This window comes from Lampetra planeri, chromosome 50 (assembly GCF_965212315.1).
Source record: "Lampetra planeri chromosome 50, kcLamPlan1.2.h2, whole genome shotgun sequence".
In the NCBI taxonomy this organism is placed as follows: domain Eukaryota; kingdom Metazoa; phylum Chordata; class Hyperoartia; order Petromyzontiformes; family Petromyzontidae; genus Lampetra; species Lampetra planeri.
Window position 1 is genome coordinate 2,468,187 of NC_136156.1, and position 19,524 is coordinate 2,487,710.

The 19,524-nt window shown below is 45.5% G+C and overlaps 1 protein-coding gene across 2 annotated transcripts in view; it reads left to right on the forward strand.

Annotated features, from left to right (window-relative positions):
* CMSS1 (cms1 ribosomal small subunit homolog) overlaps nucleotides 1–19,434 on the forward strand; it is a 170,815-nt gene extending 151,381 nt beyond the window's left edge. Inside the window, exons 4-11 of one of the 2 annotated variants that reach the window (XM_078616226.1) lie at nucleotides 3,922–4,048; nucleotides 5,514–5,573; nucleotides 7,642–7,744; nucleotides 9,059–9,119; nucleotides 10,823–10,910; nucleotides 12,238–12,326; nucleotides 17,292–17,389; nucleotides 17,844–19,419. In XM_078616226.1, coding sequence (XP_078472352.1) covers nucleotides 3,922–4,048; nucleotides 5,514–5,573; nucleotides 7,642–7,744; nucleotides 9,059–9,119; nucleotides 10,823–10,910; nucleotides 12,238–12,326; nucleotides 17,292–17,375 — 612 coding nt within the window. In that variant the 3' untranslated portion in view covers nucleotides 17,376–17,389; nucleotides 17,844–19,419. Of the gene's footprint in view, nucleotides 1–3,921; nucleotides 4,049–5,513; nucleotides 5,574–7,641; nucleotides 7,745–9,058; nucleotides 9,120–10,822; nucleotides 10,911–12,237; nucleotides 12,327–17,291; nucleotides 17,390–17,843 lie in introns of both variants that reach the window. The other variant, XM_078616227.1, reaches the window with a different exon arrangement.
* Nucleotides 19,435–19,524: the final 90 nt, after the last annotated feature.

A 19,524-nucleotide genomic window follows, 5' to 3' on the forward strand; every position in this document is an offset into this window, starting at 1 on the left:
TCCGCCCCTACTGGACATCTGTGCAAAAGAGCTTCATAGCTCATCAGATTCCTCCAGTATAAATACAGATTCTGAAATTTTGCGGACCACGGAGTCATCACGATCGGTGTCGTCGGCGCAATTTTGTGGTTACGAGTCCACTGAGACCGTCTCGTGGGGACAAGCTGTCTCGCCAGTGGATTCTGAGCCCTGGGACGCTGCCGCGGTTGTAATGTTCAGCGCTCTGGACTTGCGATCCAGTGGTAGCCGAGTCCATTCCTCACTCTGTGTCTGCCCAGCAGTTTAAATGGAGTAAATTTGATTTAATTTAGTTGTTTTCATTTATTTTATTTTTCACCTACGTGACTTTACCGAAAAAACCAAAGAGTATGAATCCTTGCAGTCACGAAAGCTTCAAATCTAGAATGAATGGAGTAGGTCGCAGATCGTCAATCAGCAGGTTACGTGTGATGAGGTAAAGTGTGTGCTCTCCCACCTTTTCCAAAAGCCAGCTTGAAAGAGTAGGCCAACATTTTCTAGAGAAAGTCTCGTTGGGGATTTCTCCACTGCAGGCCCCTTCACCTTTTTCAGAGGGCTGCGTCTTTGCCTATTTAGACTGCTGTGAATATAAACAGCATCGAAACCTATGATCCCTGCCTTTATGGCCATAAAGTCAACAGCGGAGGCTCTCTCTAAGCAAGTGGATTGTGTTAGTCACAGGGGCTGTTTTGATCCTCTTCCAGACTCCCAACAGCTGAGCCCTTGATCCTTGTATGCGTGGTTTACCTCCTCGTGGAATAAATGTCAACAGGTGACATTTCCAGGGCTGTTGTGCGTGGTTATGCAACTGGAGGGGGTGGTGGGGTGTGCTGTTTTTTTACGACAAGTTTAATCGCAATGGGCCCCCCCACCACTTGTGGATGTGCTGTTGTTATTCTGCCGATTAAGACGCAGTGCTCGCCTGCCATGAGTCTATGTGGCCCAGCTCCACCCCAGAACCTCTCTCGATGTCCCACTACTGCCTTGTGTCAGCAGTTGCAATCTGCCTGGCGACATTACTCGTTAACACATTGTCCTGCGGAGGGAGCTGGTAGGAACGTTGGGTTGCTCGGTCAATGGCCAGGGTCAACGGCGGCGTGGTGTATTCCGCAAATATGCCCGACTGTGAGGGTGGGCACAAGCCGGCGTGAGTAGGTTAAACATTGAGTTTTATAAGGGCACCACGGGGTGACCAGCCCCTCCCCACCCAGCCCCACCCCTCCCACCCTCCCCACCCAGCCTCTCCCCACCCTCCCCACCCAGCCCCTCCCCACCCTCTTCACCCAGCCCCTTCCCTCCCCACCCTCCCCACCCAGCCCCTCCCCACCCTCCCCACCCAGCCCCTCCCCACCCTCTTCACCCAGCCCCTTCCCTCCCCACTCAGCCCCTCCCCACCCTCCCCTCCCCACCCAGCCTCTCCCCACCCAGCCCCTCCCTCCCCACCCAGCCCCTCCCTGCACGACGGACACAATAATCCCCTGTGGGCTGGTGTAACCAGGATGTTCCTACCAGTATAATCAGAATCAGACTATATATGTATACCGGAGGAATCCGATAAGCTAGGAAGCTCTTTTTCACAGATGTCCTGTAAATGGCAGGTCATAAAGTTACAACCAACAGTAGAAAAACGTGATAGGCGTGCAAAGTACAAGAAAGGTAAACAAATCACCCACACATCCAAATAAAACTAAACTATTTTTACCTTACCAGGTAAAGCCCACTGAGCTCTTACCTTATTTCCCCGAAGCGACTTGGCCACAAATGACAACAAAGTGGTTTATCAGACCAGATCACCCCAAATGTACCCAATATTGTCAGGTCTCAGAAGCTAAGCAGGATTGACTCCAGCTAGTACTTGGATGGGAAACTGCCTGTAGACTTGGGGTAACCGAGGTAGTCAGGAGATGGCAGTTTAGCATTGGTTCATTGAATGCATCTGTGCAGAGCTTTTAGTATTTCCCAAGTACTTGGTTTTCTTCCACATGCCGAACTCTTAATGGAATTGACCAAACATTATAATGCTTGACCCTCATGAAAGAGCATCGTGAGACTCATTGAAGGCTTTCCTTTGTATATAAAGAACATGATTATTACGTAGAAGACCTTTTCAAAATTTAAACCAACACAGCTATACATTTGAGATATACACTACTGTATATGTTAAAACATAATTATTATAATTGGTCTGCTTGTAGAAAAAATGGCTTCACATTTTTTCCATAATTATCTTCAGTCCCGTGTTTTTACTGCCTATGTGTGTACATTAGTAACACACATTTACATTAGTTCATGTTTGTTTAAAAAAATAATTATAGCAATGCACCAACTCCTTCAAAGAAATCCTACAAGACTCATTAATTTTCATTACGCCCACATATAAAAAAAAACACAATCAAGAATTCTAGTAACCCCTTTCGTGCCCATCAGGAGAAATATGTATACTCTATATCTACGCAGTTGGTAGGGAATGCAAGTGCACTATTATCATTCAAAGGATGATCAAACTGTGGAGTTTGTTTTCTCTGGTGTGCAAGTTAATCCAGAGTTACAGTGAGGAGGAGAAGGAGGGGGAGCCATCTGGTTCTTTAAAACTGGAGGCAACTTGTAAACAAAATGGCGTCCGTGTTTGTTTCTAACCTTCTGTTGCCATGGGAATCCATTGCCTTGCCTTTCCTCAACACTTTTAGGCTTTTTGCCAGTTCTCCAGCAGGGTGTTTGTCCATAAAAGTACTCTTGTATGTTATTTTCCCTGGTGAGCATTCAGTGACCTAAACCCGTAGTTTATTATTTCAGGACTTTATAACGTTCTACTCATTACGAATACATTACACGTATGATTTATGTTGTACGTGTGTGGCGGTGTTGGTGCGGTGGCGCCTCAGCGGGTTAGCTCGCTGCGTGCGACAAAACTTCTGGCGAGTTGCCCGATGATGCTGGATGCAATTACCAGCGAAACGTCGGACTCAAAAATCGTAAATGTTGTGGATTCACTCTTCAACACACCGGTGGGCTAAAGTTGTGAACTATTTGTCTTTTTTCGATTTAAAGCTTTTGTGACCGCAGGGATTCATCTTCTTGGTTCTTTCGGTAAAGTCACGTAGAAGGGAAATAATAAAATAATAAAAATAAAACATAATAAAATAATTCTCACGACGTTTCGGCCACAACGCAAGCAGCCGTCCTCAGGTGAAGAACAGGTCTGTCGGAAAGACAGCGTCTGAATGAACACTTTTTTGCTGATTGGCCGTGTCGGGTGGTGGAGGGTTACGACACATTTATAAATAACGCGATCTAACCCAAAAACCTTATTATGGACAAAACTTGAGTTGGAATCCACGGCTCAGCATGGGTTCAGCCTGACCATTTACTGTTTACAAATACAATTACAGTCAATCTACAATGCCTGGTCAGCTGATCCATGATAATGCATGTTTTAAATTAGTGTTTTTAATCAATATTCAATCTATGTTGTGTAAAAAAACAGTGCAGTACTAGAGATCTGAGAAAATGATCTTGGATCTCAGTTCCAGTCCATTTCTCGGGGGGGGGGGCAATGGGGGGGTAGGAGGACAGTGTGGTTTATGCTATTTTTTTTGTCTTCAAGCTTTGGGTAATACTTTTTTTTATAAAAATTTGGCCAGTTTTTCATAATGCGAGACTCCAATAGCGACACAACTCTTATACTGCAGTTCCGTCGATATTGGATCCATCTTCCCAATAGTTATTGTGTTTTCCTGTAACAGACAGACAAACAGAGCTGACGCATGAACGCTGTTTCAACCTTAGATTACCTGCGCCACACATTTGCTGTCGTCAGCATTCTTAGACCCGTGCCCACCCGATGATGATTCAATCGCTCGAACGCGCGCCCGTGTCCCACGTCCCACGTTGCTCGCCTTGCAGACGATCACGGACGTGTTGGCGGCCTCGGAGCCTGCAAGAGGGAAACCCGAAGACCTGCGGCAATGTCTGCTCGCCCACTTCCAAGGGATGCTCTCTGTGGTCGAGATGGAGGAGATGGCCCTGTCCGGTGAGATATGCCGTGGCAGACGAATGTCATGCCAAATGCCTTGGGAAGCTTAACCAGGGAGATATTTGTGAGCCGGCAGTCAACGTCCACTTTTACATTAGCATGCCCACTCGACCACTACCCTCGCCCCCCACACAGTGACCTTGCTAGTGGCGTAGTGAACGACATCAGCTCAGGGGGGTGCAGCAATCGGCCACGGTGGGGCCCCAATATTTAATTTGTCTCGCACGGTCACACCTAGGCTATTATAGATCGCACCTCCTCTTGCCTAATCACATAATTACGTACGTTTTTGTTCTTTGAGACTGTTGTTGAAAACAACAGTGGTTGTCAAGGGGGCCCCAACTCGTAGCTTTGGCCACTAGTGGGGGGCTTGTAAGGCACCCCCTGCCCCCATGGCCGTTATGCTACCAGACCTCACTCTTTCTGAGGTTAACCCCATCTGCTGCTCATAGGACTCACCACCTACTCCTCCTCTGACCACCCCACCCACCGCCCACTACTCAGGTAGCCCCCCCCCCCCCCCCCCCACTTTGCCCTATCATGGGCCGAGCTTGGAACAGCCTTCATGAAACTGTGACTGTCCTGGGCCAACCGGGATGTTTGTGGTAGCGTTTTGCTGTCTTTTGTGCTCCTAGCTCATTCAGAAGGAGACCCTCCCTGGACATCCAAGTCGAGGATATTTGATATTCTGATGTGTTCTTCAAGAATGTTGTTACAAATGTGACGTCGGTGTTACGCCGTGCGGCAACATTAACTCGCGGAGCGGCCCATCACCCGGACGCGTCGCTCGACAAAAATGATGATGGACGAGGCTGCTCATGGAATGGTAGCCAAAGGAGAGAACGCATCCAGGAGGGTGACCGTACCGGGAGATGGAGCGATGGGATCAATTTACATGCATGAGTGAAATGGATTGGAGCAGCACTGACCCATGAGGGATGGTGACGGTGTGTGGAGGTCTTCATCAAGCAGCGGATAGGCAGCAGCTAATGATGATGATGGATGTACAACTCACTGTTTGAGAGAACAGCCTGTGGAAGGAGATTCACTATCACAAAATTACTTCTAAAATCACTTCAAGTAACCTTTCTTTCTCACACAATGACAGTCAAATTATCATTTATATTTTTGAATTCCGAGAGATGACATTTAGCTCAAATTAAGCAGAAAACCAATATCACTAGCTGTTTTAATGCAGCCAATACTGAGACCATCACCTCGCTGGCACTTGAGTAGCCGTCTCAAGCACGGGATTTGAACCCAACACCTCAGAGTGGTCAGCTCAGCATCTCCGACCCCAAAGGCACCCGGTTCCCTCCCAGAATAATGCGCATTAACTGTGAGAAGTTGCGTAAACAATGGTGCTAGCGAGTCGCGAGTCTTACGCGTGTTGTTAGCGCCTCACTCTGGTGGTCGGGGTGAGCTCAAGTTTGAAATGTGAAGTCGCTCTACTGTATTGCAGATGCAAACTTTCTGCCCTCCAGCGACGCGACGCACACAGTGTCTTCCTACCTCAAGGAAGGTCAGTGACTCGTTGGGCGGTAACATCGCATGTTCAGGCCAACACCACCTTTTTCGGTGGAGCAGTGGCGAGCATTGGTTAGCACGCTGCCCTTGTGAACCCCCGCGACCCGAATTTGATTTCCCAGCCATGGCTAACATTGGTCGCGAGTGACGTCTGGACCGGTCAGTGGGTCCTTACTTCACCAATCATCCGCACTGTGGTCAAACAACCCCAGTGACTGACAACAGCATGGTGAGGCCTTCATCCAGGAGTGGATTGGCAAAGGGCTCGTGTTGACTGTTATGTTATCCGATTCTCTGTTGTATTACATTACATTTCTAAGTATACTAGATTTGGTTTCTATTTCATTTATACCTGAATAATGATTGCTTGTGTTGCGATCGAAACGTCGTATGCTAGTATTTAATTTAATATTTTATCTTTATACGTGACTTTACCGATAGAACCAAAGAGTAAAAGGCTCTAGGTTTAAATTTCAGTATTTTATAACATCTTCCAGAGGTCACGTATTACGTTACAAAAGTGACTTATGCAATGCACAGTAATTCACGGTCGTAAACTGTATTATATATATACTCTTAAGTCATCGTTAGCAACGTTGTAATGAAGCCACAGCCAAATTTATATACCGGTCGTAGGGCACTCTGTCTGGGGGAATTGCTTATAAATATTGCCCGTCGTGATCCACCAACTTAAAAAAAAAAGTATTCCGGGACGCCCTGCGCGTGGCTACCGTACGTGCTGCGGTTGAATTGCAAGTGGCTGAGGTGCCATTGGCAATGCGGAGAGGGGACGTGCATCTACAGAGGGCACGGTGGCCAGTGGAGGTCCCCGCAAGATGATGAGAACACCTCCACCACCTAATTCTAGATGTGAAGCTTTCGTGACTGCAAGGATTCATACTCTTAGGGTTTTTCGGTAAAGTCACGTAGGTGAAAAAAACCTAAGAGTATGAAACCTCCACCACCATACAGAGCAATGATCGATTTGACACGTAGGCTTTCGCGACCACGATTATATTAATAATAAAGGTTTTTTTGGGGTTATTTCGCGTAGGTATAAATGTGTCGTTGACCCGCCCCGACCCGACACAGCCAATTGGTAAGGTTTGTCACGTTAACAAAACGTGCCAATTAGCTTCTACTTTAGCCCACCGGTGTGTTGAACAGTAAATCATCGATGATGGTGGATGTAATTATCAGCGAAACGCCACAGTTCTCAAATTGTAAATGTTGTGGGTTTACTGTCCAATACACAGGTGGGCTGAAGTAGTAACTAATTGACACAGTTTTGTTTACGTGCTAAACCTTACCGGTTGGCTGTATGGGGTGGTGGTGGGTTAACGACAAATTTATACTTAAGCAATCTAACCCAAAAACTAATATTTTGCATAGCAACGATATAAGATCCACGGTAATTGTAATCGTTTGGATTCAAAATATTGTCACATGATTATTGTTGTTTGTGACATTTTTCTCGAATATTGAGTTTCTTGACTACTTCTAGTTATGAACTAACAGACTCAATCGTTAACGAATTGAATGAGCGCTTTGCAAATTGTTTTTTGGAGTATTTGATGGCGTGGCGGCTACATTACTTGACGTCATCATTTTCAGAGTTCATTGTTTCTCGGATTTTGTCTGACTGGCAGCCATGTGCGTTATCGAATCTATGGTTGCAGCGATTAGAAGACTTGTGTGATATGGCAGGCTTATGTTGCTGCAGCTGGAGAAATTTTAGTAATATTTTATGTGTACCAAAGTTATAGCAAAAGCACAAACGCAAAGCAATAAATGCAAAATTGTGGGAAACGGATATTGTGATAATCATTATATTCTTAAATATCAAATCGTACGTGATCTAACACAAAAAAACAACAACCTTTATCATGGATGATATTTGTCGCGAACGCCTACGCGTTAAATTGTGAAACGTGATATCGTGACAACCCTACTTGGCCATCGCGATAGTGACAATTGGGCGAGAGTTTCGAGAAAAACAAGCGCACTTTTCGGTATAACGCCGCCGGCCATCCGTGTTGCTTGCCTTTGTGCGGCGCGTGCAGTCTGCCCCAAGTGGGCCAAGCTGTGGCGCGGCCACACGGACACCAAGCGTCCACTGGCGATCGTCGTGTGCAGCTCCGCACTCCGGGCCCTCGATGTCATGAGGTGGGGTCGGGGTGGCAGGCGCCCATGGGCCCATCGCTCGCTCGCCCCGCTCGTCTGTTCGCGTGCGCGTTGACATCTCGTCGGGATTTGTTTTTGTTCGTTGGAACGATTCGGCAGAAACGTACGGTTCAGAGACGCGGTCGCTTTCACGAAGAAGGAGATTTGAACAAAAACTGAAAATCGTAAATGTTGTGGGTTTACTCTCCAGCACACTGGTGTGCTGTACTCGTAACTTAATGCAGGTTTTGTTTACGTGACAAACCTTACTAATTGGCTGTGTCAGGTGGTGGCGGGTAACGACACATTTATTACCTACGTGTTAAAAAAAACTGAAAAGTCTGCAGAGATGCACGGAGAGATGGAGGCTTGAATGGCACTGAAAGACCGAATGAGGAACGCGTGGGTTAGAGAACATGCGCAGATTCATGCCATCATCATTCAGGAGTCAGTGAGGTTGGCCAGGACACGACGCTACAATTGTGATTGACGATGGTGAAGAATAGCGACGCAGTTTGCAGACAACGAATTAACGTGTCCGAAAGGATGTCCAGCCGAGGAGATGGAGTAATGAAATTAGGTTCTGTACGGTTACTACTAATATTGATTTCATTTATAAAGCGCTTTTCATCAAAGATCTCAAAGCGCTGTACAGGAGCAGACACTCGGCATACAAATAATTATATTATGAATATATTTTAAGAATCCATTTACTAAATGAACTAAAAGTTTAATAAGCGGAAGCGTATTATACTGCTTGGCGGATTGCTACATCGCGGGATCATGATAGATGGCAACGGCTTAGGGTAGGGCTTCATCCAGCAGTGGATTGATCAGAGCTGATGGTGGTTGAGCCGAACAAAGTTGATGAATTGCGAGGACCCATTTACAATCATAACAATGCGCAGAGTAATCTTTGTTAATATTCCAGTACCGTAGCGTACCCTTGTCAAAGTGGCCATAATCTCTGTATGTGATGTGGATGCAACGGAAGCCTTAATGATGATTTGCACAACACACGTTGAATATTTGAAGCCACCTTGAAAAAAGCTGGATGGCTAAAGAAATGCATTTCATGCTGGAATATCAAAACATTATTGTTGCACTTCCAGCATATTCCTCAACCACTTGCAGTTTATTGCTAAACAGTCGCTTTGAGTTATTAACGGATAATAATTACAGTGATATGATCGACTGCTGCAGATGATTACGTGACGAAAACATAACAGTTAACGGGAATGCTCTTTTGAAACCTGCGCCCCCGCAGTAGCAGCATGCGGGTATTTTATCGCCTTCTCTTGTGCCGTTTTATTATAGACAAGCGGCAGCTTTCAAAGGAGACTGCAGAGTGGCCAAGCTGTTCTCCAAACACATTAAGGTACCAAGTCAGTCACTACCGCTTCTGACATCGCTCATCTTGCTGGCGTGATTCATAACGATTCTTCGTTCAACGCGGTGTGTGGTACGCGAAACGTAGGCGCAAGAATTGAGGACGGCCGGTGATTTGACGATGATGTTGATTCTTGATGATGATGATGATATTGTGTTGATGATGATGATGGTGATGATTCTGACGCAGTCAATCTGGTGCATCTTCACAGATAAAAGAACAGAATGGTGATGCGTGTATGTTGAAATTATTTTGCACTGAACGTGGCCATGATGACGACGGGCATACGTGATGATGATGACGATGGTGATTATGGTGAACATGATCACTGATGATCCTGATGATGAATACGATTGCAGTCGTAATAGTGGTAGTCGTGGTGTTGTATTGTGTTGGCTGACCAGTGACAAGAATCTGCTCAGTATGATAGGATTACTCACAGGAAGACGAACAGATCAGTGTGCATGGTGGTCATGGTGTCACGCTTGCAATATAAGACAATTTGTATTTATAAAGCAGCCAAACGTGGCTACCTCTTCGGAAGTTGCACAAATGGGGAAGCGTGCACATCCCGAGAAGAAGATGCCGGGTTCGAATTCTCAAGGCGACGGAGGCAATTGCGACGACGTTACGGTCGAAGTGATAGAGAGGCGGCAACAAGCAGAGGAGGAGAGAGCTACCTGTTCAAGCGGGCTGGGACGACGTGTAAGGAAAATTGATTCCCGACCCATCAAATTGGTTTGCAGCAAAAAAAAATATTACTTCAAATTACGCAATTAATATATTTCTTAGTTCATTCTTGGACCGAGACGACACAGGGGAAGTAGGTGATGTGACGGAGACAGAGTGAGATGGGCAGAACGGACACACAAAATAAAGTCGGGACAAATCGAGGACTAAAAAAAAATGGCAGTACCGACGACGAAGTACAAAAGGGGAGACAGGACACGAAAAGAGCAGAAAAGATATTCTTGGTTCTTTCGGTAAAGTCACGTAGAAGGTAAAACAATAAAATGAAAAAAATAAAACAATAAAATTCTGTTTTCCCTTCTACGTGACTTTACCGAAAGAACCAAGAATATGAATCCCTGCAGTCACGAAAGCTTTAAATCGAAGTAGAAAAGATGTGAATGTGAACAAAAGAAGGTAAAAAATTGTACGCAGTAGTCTAAAAACATTCAGGACCAGGTGCAAATGATATACTGCGCTGTTATACAGAACCAGTAGGCGCACACATTAAAGTTCTCCCCACTGGGTTCGCACGAGACGGTGGGTGGGCCACAGTCGGCAATGCCGCAGGCCAACGTTGCAACGAGAGCATTTTTTTTGGTCGATCAATTTTTTTATCGCAATAAAAACATTTAACGAGATAAATATCTATTATACATTGCCATTGAGTAACGGTATCATAAAATAATGTAGTTGTTTTTTTAATCATCAGAATTTGAAATCTCATTGACTACAATATAAAGAAAAACATTATTGAATAGAAGGATAAGGTTTTCTCGTTGCATCGTCAGTGGGTAGAGTAGTTCCAGCAGTTGTGTTCACAGGTGGAAGAACATCAATAATGACGATGATGATGATTGCAGCAGCAGCAGCAGCAGCAGTGATGGTGGTCATGCTGTGTCGCCTGCTCTGAGCGGGGGGGGCCGTTTTGTCCTGCGTCGTGCGTGCTCACGTGGGTGCAGGTGGAGGAGCAGATTGCCTCGCTCGCAAAGCTGCCAGTACACCTGGCCGCAGGCACTCCCGGACGCATCAAAAAAATCCTGGACCTCGGTACGTGCCCGCGGCGTCCATCCTGGCCGTCCCCCCCCTCCCGCAAACCTTGATGTCGTCGGCCTCATGGTTGGGGGCCCCCACGCCGTTAAGAGATTGGCCGATGTCCCGCGGGGCGGACGGATTCGGATTGAGGGATTTCAATGGCTACCGTGGGCCCTTCCGTTTGGCTTTAACGTTGAGAATTGTTTTACAAGCGCGGATCACTCTGGAGTTCACCTCAGCCATGCCGAATCATCGGGGAGGTTTTCATATATATTTTTTTTTGTACATATATTTTTTATAAATATAAAACCATTGAGTCCGATATGTAATCTGTATTTTTTTTTTTCGCTTTGCTAAAATCAAGCATTGTCTCTTAAAATATTGAACGTCGTTCTGCTGCCTTGAACGTAAAAAAAGGGTACATGTAGTTTATTGTCGGTGTGCATTTCTTCTTTGCATGATAACAGAAAAGAATTAACCGTATAAAACTGTTTTAGCTGAATTATACTTTGAGACAACTATAGGCTTCTGCAATTTATACTTTTCAATTTATGCTTTTCTTCGTAAGTTTGTAATCCACATTACGCATTTTAAAAATAATATTCTTTTGCGAGGATTAGCAACTCGGTTACCGCTTATTACAATTCTGCGGGGCTGAGCACGCGACGAGAGAGCAGGCTGCATTCACATATTTTTTGGCCGTTTTGTGGCCAACACAGCACGCATCATATTCCCAAATAGCTCCAGCAGTGCAAGTTACACCGCTGCGTAGGTTTTCGCGATTGTCCTTCATTAGCTGTCTCAACGTTATGCTGCATGTTGTTTGGCACGACGTCCTGTGAGCTTATTCAGGGACTGAGGAGCATTGCGGTTATATGGCATCATCGTCTTCCTGGTCCGAGAAGTGTTATTGTGCGACTGGCAGCATTTGCGTTTTTGATTGTAAAGTTGCCTCTTGTTGCTTGCCCCATTCGCAGGCTTATGTTGAATTAACCGTAGCTGAAGAACGTTAAAGTGGTCTTTGTATTCATACCAGAAAAGAAAAAAAAAGAAAAATGAAATGGCAAACTCATGGGAAACTAGTCATCGCGATATTTGTCACGTCGTGAAATTTGATATCGTATCGTGAGAAATGATCGCACTGCAGCCCTCGTGGCCAGTGACAGTGGCAACTCGGAGCTTACTCAGGAGGTGAGACAGCTCCCCACGGGACGCTTGGAGTGAAACGTCGGACGTCGTACCGACAACTACAAACACGCGACACGACAACCCGAAAGAAACACCGGAGAACCCCCACCGATGACCATTCTTCGGCCTTTGCTTTCGTTGTGTTGCGATGCAGATGGCATGACGCTCGACTCCCTCAAGTACCTTGTGCTGGACTGGAACTGGAGAGACCAGAAGCTGCGTCGTCTGATTGACATCCCCGAGGTATTCCTCTCGCTGAGCGCACACAAAGACAAAGATCCCCCGTGTAGCCTTGCTCAGGCCATCGTGGTAAGTTTTTTTGGCGAGCACCGCATGGCACACGAGGGGCCTAGGTGGCCAACTTGATGCCCGGTGGCCTTTGTCTCCCCATTGCTGATGTTTAGACCGAGGCAACCTCGTGGAGGCCTAGGACCGGTTCATATATTCGTCAGCTATGTTGGCTGTGAGCGGGAATCGAACATGGGTCGCCGGATTTGTTGCGCAGTGCGCTAAATACTACACCACAGCTCCCCATACACAAAGACAAAGATTCCCCGTATAGCCTTAACAGACTATAGGAGCAAGTGCTGTTAGCGTGTAGCACCTAAGAAGGCCGGCACGGTACACGAGGGGGTGGCTGGCCAGCACCACGCCCGACCGCCTTTGTCTTCCTAGTGGCGATGTTTATTACACACCACACCAGGTACTCATCTGAGGCTGAGTCGACCTAGGGGAGGCCCAGGACCGGTTCAGACAATCGTCACCGGTGTTGGCCATGAGCGGGAATCGAACCCGGGTCGCCGAATTCGTAGCAGCGGTGCAGCGCTAACCGCTCCACCCACTCCCCATACACGAACACCACACATAAGCACATGCACACCATTGCTCATTGCAAGCTGTAACTAAATGGCACCATCGTCCGCGTGCTGATGAGCGGTGCGTGCGCCCGTATTAGCACCGAGAGCTAAGTGACGTGTGCCGTACCGTGATCGCTAATGTTGAAGTGCTGCCACGGAGGGTTTCGATTCATTGCTACGGTGCCAACACTGAGAGTCTGTAAACACCCCCTCCGCTCCAAGTGTGCCAAACGTCCTATTTATAAGCACTATTTTTAGTTCTTTCTCAGAACCACGACGTCTTAACCAGGATAGCTGCTGCCTTGTGTACAATTATTATCCATTGTGATTCTCATTCCCTTTAATACTCTTCCGAGAAGAGTCATGAAGTTGCCCGTGCGTGGGTAATGGTGGAAGTGGAGAAATGGCCTTCAGAGGTTATTTTTGGCCCACTCTTCTAGACATCTTGAAAGAGGTGGGACTATAACCCCACTTTACCCCACCACACGCAACATGTCGATCAACATGTCGATCAACATGTCAATCAACATGTCGATCAACATGTCAATCAACATGTCGATCACCATGATCAACATGTCGATCGACCGTGGTGCTCAGTTTACGCCGCTTGGTGGACAGAGGCGGGGGAGTTCAGAGAAGGGGGAGGGAGGGGGGAGATTTGCATGCACGTAAGTTGAATTTCTTTCGCACCGCGCGTAGACTACCGTGTTAATCGAGAGGTTGCGGGGGAAGGACAACAAACTAAACACAAGAAGCGGTTCTAAAGAAATGAGTTTGTCAATCTCGATTTAAAATTGCATAGCTCCAGCGGCTTCCTAATGTCGGAAGGAAGAGCGTTCCAGACGACCGCAGAAGCGCATCCGAAAGCGCGCGACTCGGTAACCGTCTTTGTTCCGTGGTGTAGCCACAAGCCGCTGCTGCTGCTGCGAGGATAAGGTTTGAGGGGTTGTCGTTGGGTGAGCGATGTTCACTCCCCTCTCTCATCTGAACGGACTTGTGTGTCGAGGACAGCGTGTGGCTTTTACCAAGGCCAAGTCATGTAACGATTAATCGATTCACTGGTTAAAATTCATTTTTACGGCAACGGTACTTAAGCAACTTTGCACCATTTCTTCAGCTTCCACGCCGGGAGATGGAATCGAACCGGCGATCTCTGGATTGCGAGTCCAACGCGCTGCTGACATCCCGCTATAATATAGAGGATCTTTAAAGGAATGTTTCAATAAAAAAAACTGCAACCCCTTTAAGATTCCTACAGGATTTGTTTTGGTTTCCTCTAGGTTCCTATATAAATAGAATGTCCTAATCGGATATGTTGCTGCGGTGTTTATAAAGCCCGGGCATAAAGAACCCTGCGGTGTCTTCCTTTAACCGGATGAGATTACGTCAGCAGGGCATAATGAGGTCTCTTGTAGCCCGGCCGGTCAGGAGTGTATTTGGAGGCAGGTTAGCGCGTCGTGCCAGTTCAAATTTGTTTTAACTTTGCTGAAGGCTGCGAGTAAACATGGCCGGACGGCACGACGTAGATTTGTGCAAGCGCCTCCAGCTGAAATGTTTTGAGCAAATATTTTTTTTTTTTGTCGTAAGCCTTATCGACAGTGAGCAGCAAAGTTATCTTTAAAAATGACAGGACATTCAAATAAATATTAATTGATAAATAAACCCTAAAACGTTGGTCTGCTTCACCAAAAATGAAATCGTTCCCGTAATATTTTGTTACCCACGTTTCTCAGCAACGTGGTTTGCAAAGGCAAACTTTTGAGACTGCTTTTCGACTTTGTGAGTCTAAATCAGCTAAAATAAGAGTTTCTCCCAGGCATCAACGAACATGGGGCAGTGCCAATTTGCTGTTCTACAACCCTGAGTCAAGGTGTGGAAATTCCACAATCATATGGTCGGGGATTAATCTATACTCGGGACAACCACGATTAAATCCCAACAACGTAGCGCTTCATTTATCAACTCTGGGGTGGGGGATGAATGGCAAAGTCAACCCCTGACCCTGGTTTGAACTCGCAACCTCTTGATTAAACTCCACTTGCTTTAACTTTTAATCGTGTTTTTTCTTTTAAACAATGCTTTTTCATCAAACTTTAACTTCGCACAAGATGTTTAACCGGTGTGTCACCTGGCCAGAGACATGATAACAATAAAATATTGAAAAATACTTTTTAAAAAAACACGCGTTAATGAAATGTACTGTCCGAGCTGCCCCTCCCCCTGCCCTCTTCCCCCATCGCCCCTCCCCTCCTTCCACATCCCTCTCCCCTCGGCGTGGCTCCCCGTGGCTTGCCGTCACGTAAGGGACCACGTGGTGATTTACAGGCAACGTGAGTTGAGCGTCGACATTTAGAGCCGTAAAAAAGATAGTTTAAAAATATATTTTTATAATTTCCAATGATAGAATATAGTATTGTCATCAGTATGACATACCTATATTAAGTTTGCAGTCGATACGACATTGGGAAGACGGTTGAAATTGAGTTACAAGATTCTAGGATACGACAACACACAGAGTAAGTTAAATAAAAGCGTGTAAAATGTTAAAAAATTGATGTTTGGGATTTTTTATGATAGAATATAGTATTGGCATCGGTATCACGTAGCTATTTCAAGTTAGCAGTCGATAGCACATTGGGAAATGGGTAAAAATTGAGTTACAAGATTTCTTTTTTTAGGATACAACAGACGGAGTGAGTTATATAAAAGCGTGTAATAATAAAAGCGTGTAAAAAGTGCGCAGATTTCAGACTGAGGTGGGGCGGGTGGCTCAAGGGTCGGTGCACTGAGCTGGCACTGATGAGATCCTGACTTTAAAACCTGGACAGTCGCCCAAGATTCAACCAGATTCTTGCCAGTATCAAAGTCTAAGAATAGGTGTGACCCTTTATGCCAATAAAAGAGTTGATAATATGTTTTTTACCCTTCTATCTGGCAACAAAACTGACACCTTTTTTACAAGGAGTCATGTTTGCATACACCACAATACCTGCAGCCATAATGCAAAAAAAAACATAACTCTGATAATGTATGCACTGTCCTTGAAGTTGATTGGTCAAGGACAGTGCATATATTATCAGAGTTATGTTTTTTGTTTGCATTATGGCTGCAGGTATTGTGGACTATGACTCCTTCTAAAAAGGTGTCAGTTTTGTTGCCAGATAGAAGGGTAAAAAAACTTATATTTTTTACTGGCAAATGAGGTTCCAATGGAATAAAATAGTTGTTTTTATTAAGGGTAAAACTTATTCTTATACTGGAAAAATTGTATTGTCTCGGTCCAGTCACCAATGACTACAACAACAACAACGAACAACTTTTTTTTCATAATCAAGTTTTTGGGTTAGATCGCGTTATTTATAAATGTGTCGTAACCCTCCACCACCCGACACGGCCAATCGGCAAAAAAGTGTCACATTGACAAAAGACAAATAGTTCACTACTTTAGCCCACCGGTGTGTTGAAGCGTGAAACCACAACATTTACAATTTTTGAGTACGACGTTTCGCTGGTAATTGCATCCAGCATCGTCGGGCAATTCGCCATAATGGTGAGGCTCTGCTCTTGCTCCCGGTCTTAAATAGAGCAGCAGCAGGGTGACGTCATCATTTAACTCATCAGGTGCAACGATTTTTATTTGGCTTATTCCAGCTCAGGGGATTTAAACATTTTTGTTTTGCTTGGCGCTGAGATGAACAATCTTTGTGCGAAATAAGTTCAACATACGGCTCGGCCTCAAATGAGTACCTGGTGCGGTGCGTAAACATCGCCCATTAGAGAGACAAAGGCGGCCGGGCGTGGTGCTGGCCACCCAATCCCTCGTGTGCCGTTTCGGCCTTCATAGCTGCTACTCGCTAACATCACTTGCCCCAAAAGTCTGATGAAGGCTATACGGGGGAGGGGGGTGGGGGGAGATCTTTGTCTTTTATTGGGATTCGTTGCACAACGAACCTCGCGCGACGGTGCGTGACGAAGCGGCATCGACTTGCCGCAAGGCCCCGTCGTCGTTGTCTTTTCGCTGTCGTGAGCACGTCCGTCCGTCCGTTTCCCCTTTTGTTGTCCGTTGAAAAACAAATTGAATAGCGCTGTCACCCGCAGATTCCAAAGATGACATTGCGGGGGGAAAGTAAAGCATTCTTTTTTAATCAAAAGAGTTTCAAATGGAAAACTTTGCTATCGGAATCCTGACATTTGCAAACATTCTGCCAGTCGCACACGGTGTCGAGCACGAGCAATGCAAAGCGGTAAATAATAGTGGCCCAGACTAACAATTATCCGTGCATATTTCTGTTTTTTGACCGCACTTGTTCCACTGCATTACCGCGCGCTTGCCCCTTGTCTCTGTGCGCAGGTTAAGACGGACGTTTTGGAGCTGCTCCAGAAATTCATCATTCCCACGGCGAGAAGGAGCTCGGCTAAAATTGGCCTCTTCTAGCGGACGCAGTGGCGGTGAGCCACGCTCGGGCTTTCCTCAGTCTGTTCCTCTTTTCGTTTTTCTCCTGCCGGATATATGCCGAATCGGCAGGGCACCTGATTTTTTCTGGGAGGCGATTACCGACCGTTCCACGCCGTGCAGAGAGGCTGTTTGAGCGAGACGTGATTTGGCGATACAAAATGTCGCAGAGGTAAAGAGTGCCGCCCGCGGTTGCTTAGCTCCTGCAAATGCCCGCGGCCTCGTCCCAGCCGTTTGTGTAATAGGCGTTATTTTACTGACGCTGCGTCGCTTTGTCTTAACCTGACGAGCCTGACGATGTGGCCGAATGTTAGAAACAAAGCCAACCGCTGGTTTGTTGGTTTGCATGGTAATCGCCTCCAAACCAACAAACCATTGTAAACCAACGATTTCAATGTTTTTGTTGTTGTTTGTTATTGTACGGGTGTCTCTCTCTCTCTCCCTCTGCAGCGAGCGACCGTTGTGCCCGGGCTTCGCACGCGACGTCTTCCGCAGCGGGGGGGGGGGGGCAAGCTCTCCGTTGGCCAGCGGACCTCGCGCGCCACGAAGCCCATCGCTGCCTCCTCCGTCCACGAAAAATACATAAACAACAAAGATTGCTGACAAAGGGCGAGCACTCGCAAGCAGTTCCACACATTTCTGACGCACGTTGCAGACAGCTTAAAGACGTGGGTGACCTTCGGTGTAGTCACGAAGTGGCCGCTTTGTTACGTGGACGTTTGTACGTCAAACGTTCAGGACTGTAATCGAGATACTTGTTGTTTTTTTCCAGTAAAGTCACGTAGGTAAAAAATAAAACAAATAAATACAACTAAATTAAATCACGACGTCGTGATTTCATTTAGTTGTTTTCATTTGTTTTATTTATTTTTTGCAAGGATTCATACTCTTTGTTTTTTTCCGGTAAAGTCACGTAGGTAAAAAATAAAACAAATGAAAACAACTAAATTAAATCACGACGTCGTGATTTAATTTAAATTATTTTTCACCTACGTGACTTTACCGGAAAAAAAAAAGAGTATGAATCCTTGCAGTCACGAAAGCTTCAAATCTAGAATGTAATCGAGATGTCAGTGATGTGTTCATCTTTCTTGACAAGGGAGAAATTCCCCGTGAAATAGCACGTGTAAGCGGAACTCCATTCTATATCTTGACATAATAAAAATAATAAAAAAAAGCATTGTTTGTTGTCCCATCAATGTGATCGAGTAGCATTTGCTTAAGCAAGGAAACTCTGGGCCAATGTAAACATTCTGGGCCTTATCAGCAGTGAGGCCTGGATTACCAGATTTTATAATACCGCAGTGACAGGCGTACTCATGCAAAGTGGAATTTTCGTCCACGCTGGGATGTTCATGATGCATTTAGTTTCGTACATGTCAGACCACTGACTTATTCCATCCATAAGCCATATTTCGTCTAAAAAATGTATTTCCTTCAAAATTACACCCCATATGTATTATTATGGTGAATTTGAAATGTTGACTTTGGGGTTGCCGAGTATTTTTTTGAACTGCCCAAACTCCATGCTATCGTAGGTAGCATTTGGTTGGCTGCATTCACTCTGCAGTTACTACCTAACATATACAATAAGGCAATTGTTATTCAATACATTCATTGAGATGAACATACCCATGCGCACACTTAAGTTTAATGAATGTCATTACCTTTAATACAGGTATTCATTAGATTTCAAGAATGACTCATTTTCGACAATGGGTGACTGGTAAGATGAAAAGGCTTTAACTTTTATAGGCAGGTTTGAACCCACAATCTTCATGGAGCTGTCGTGTAATTAGTATCTCGCCATACACAACAAATAAAACAAGTAAACCCGTAAAAACAAAGTTTTTCACTATAAATCCTTTATATGCGTGACGGCTAGAGTCTTCTCGTCCTCTGGCTTGAGATGGCTGCCACTTATGGGTCAGATGATTGTCTGCCAGTATTAAGTAATTGGTAATTAAATATTTAATTTGTTTTCCCTAAACAGTGTAAAATTTTGGAAAAAAAATTTCACGAACATTAATTGTCACACACAACGAGTCTGTGTGGAAAATGTCAGCTCGATTGGATCACGGGAAGTGGGTTAAAAAACGAGCGAAAGATTTGCACGGTCCTAAGCAAGCAA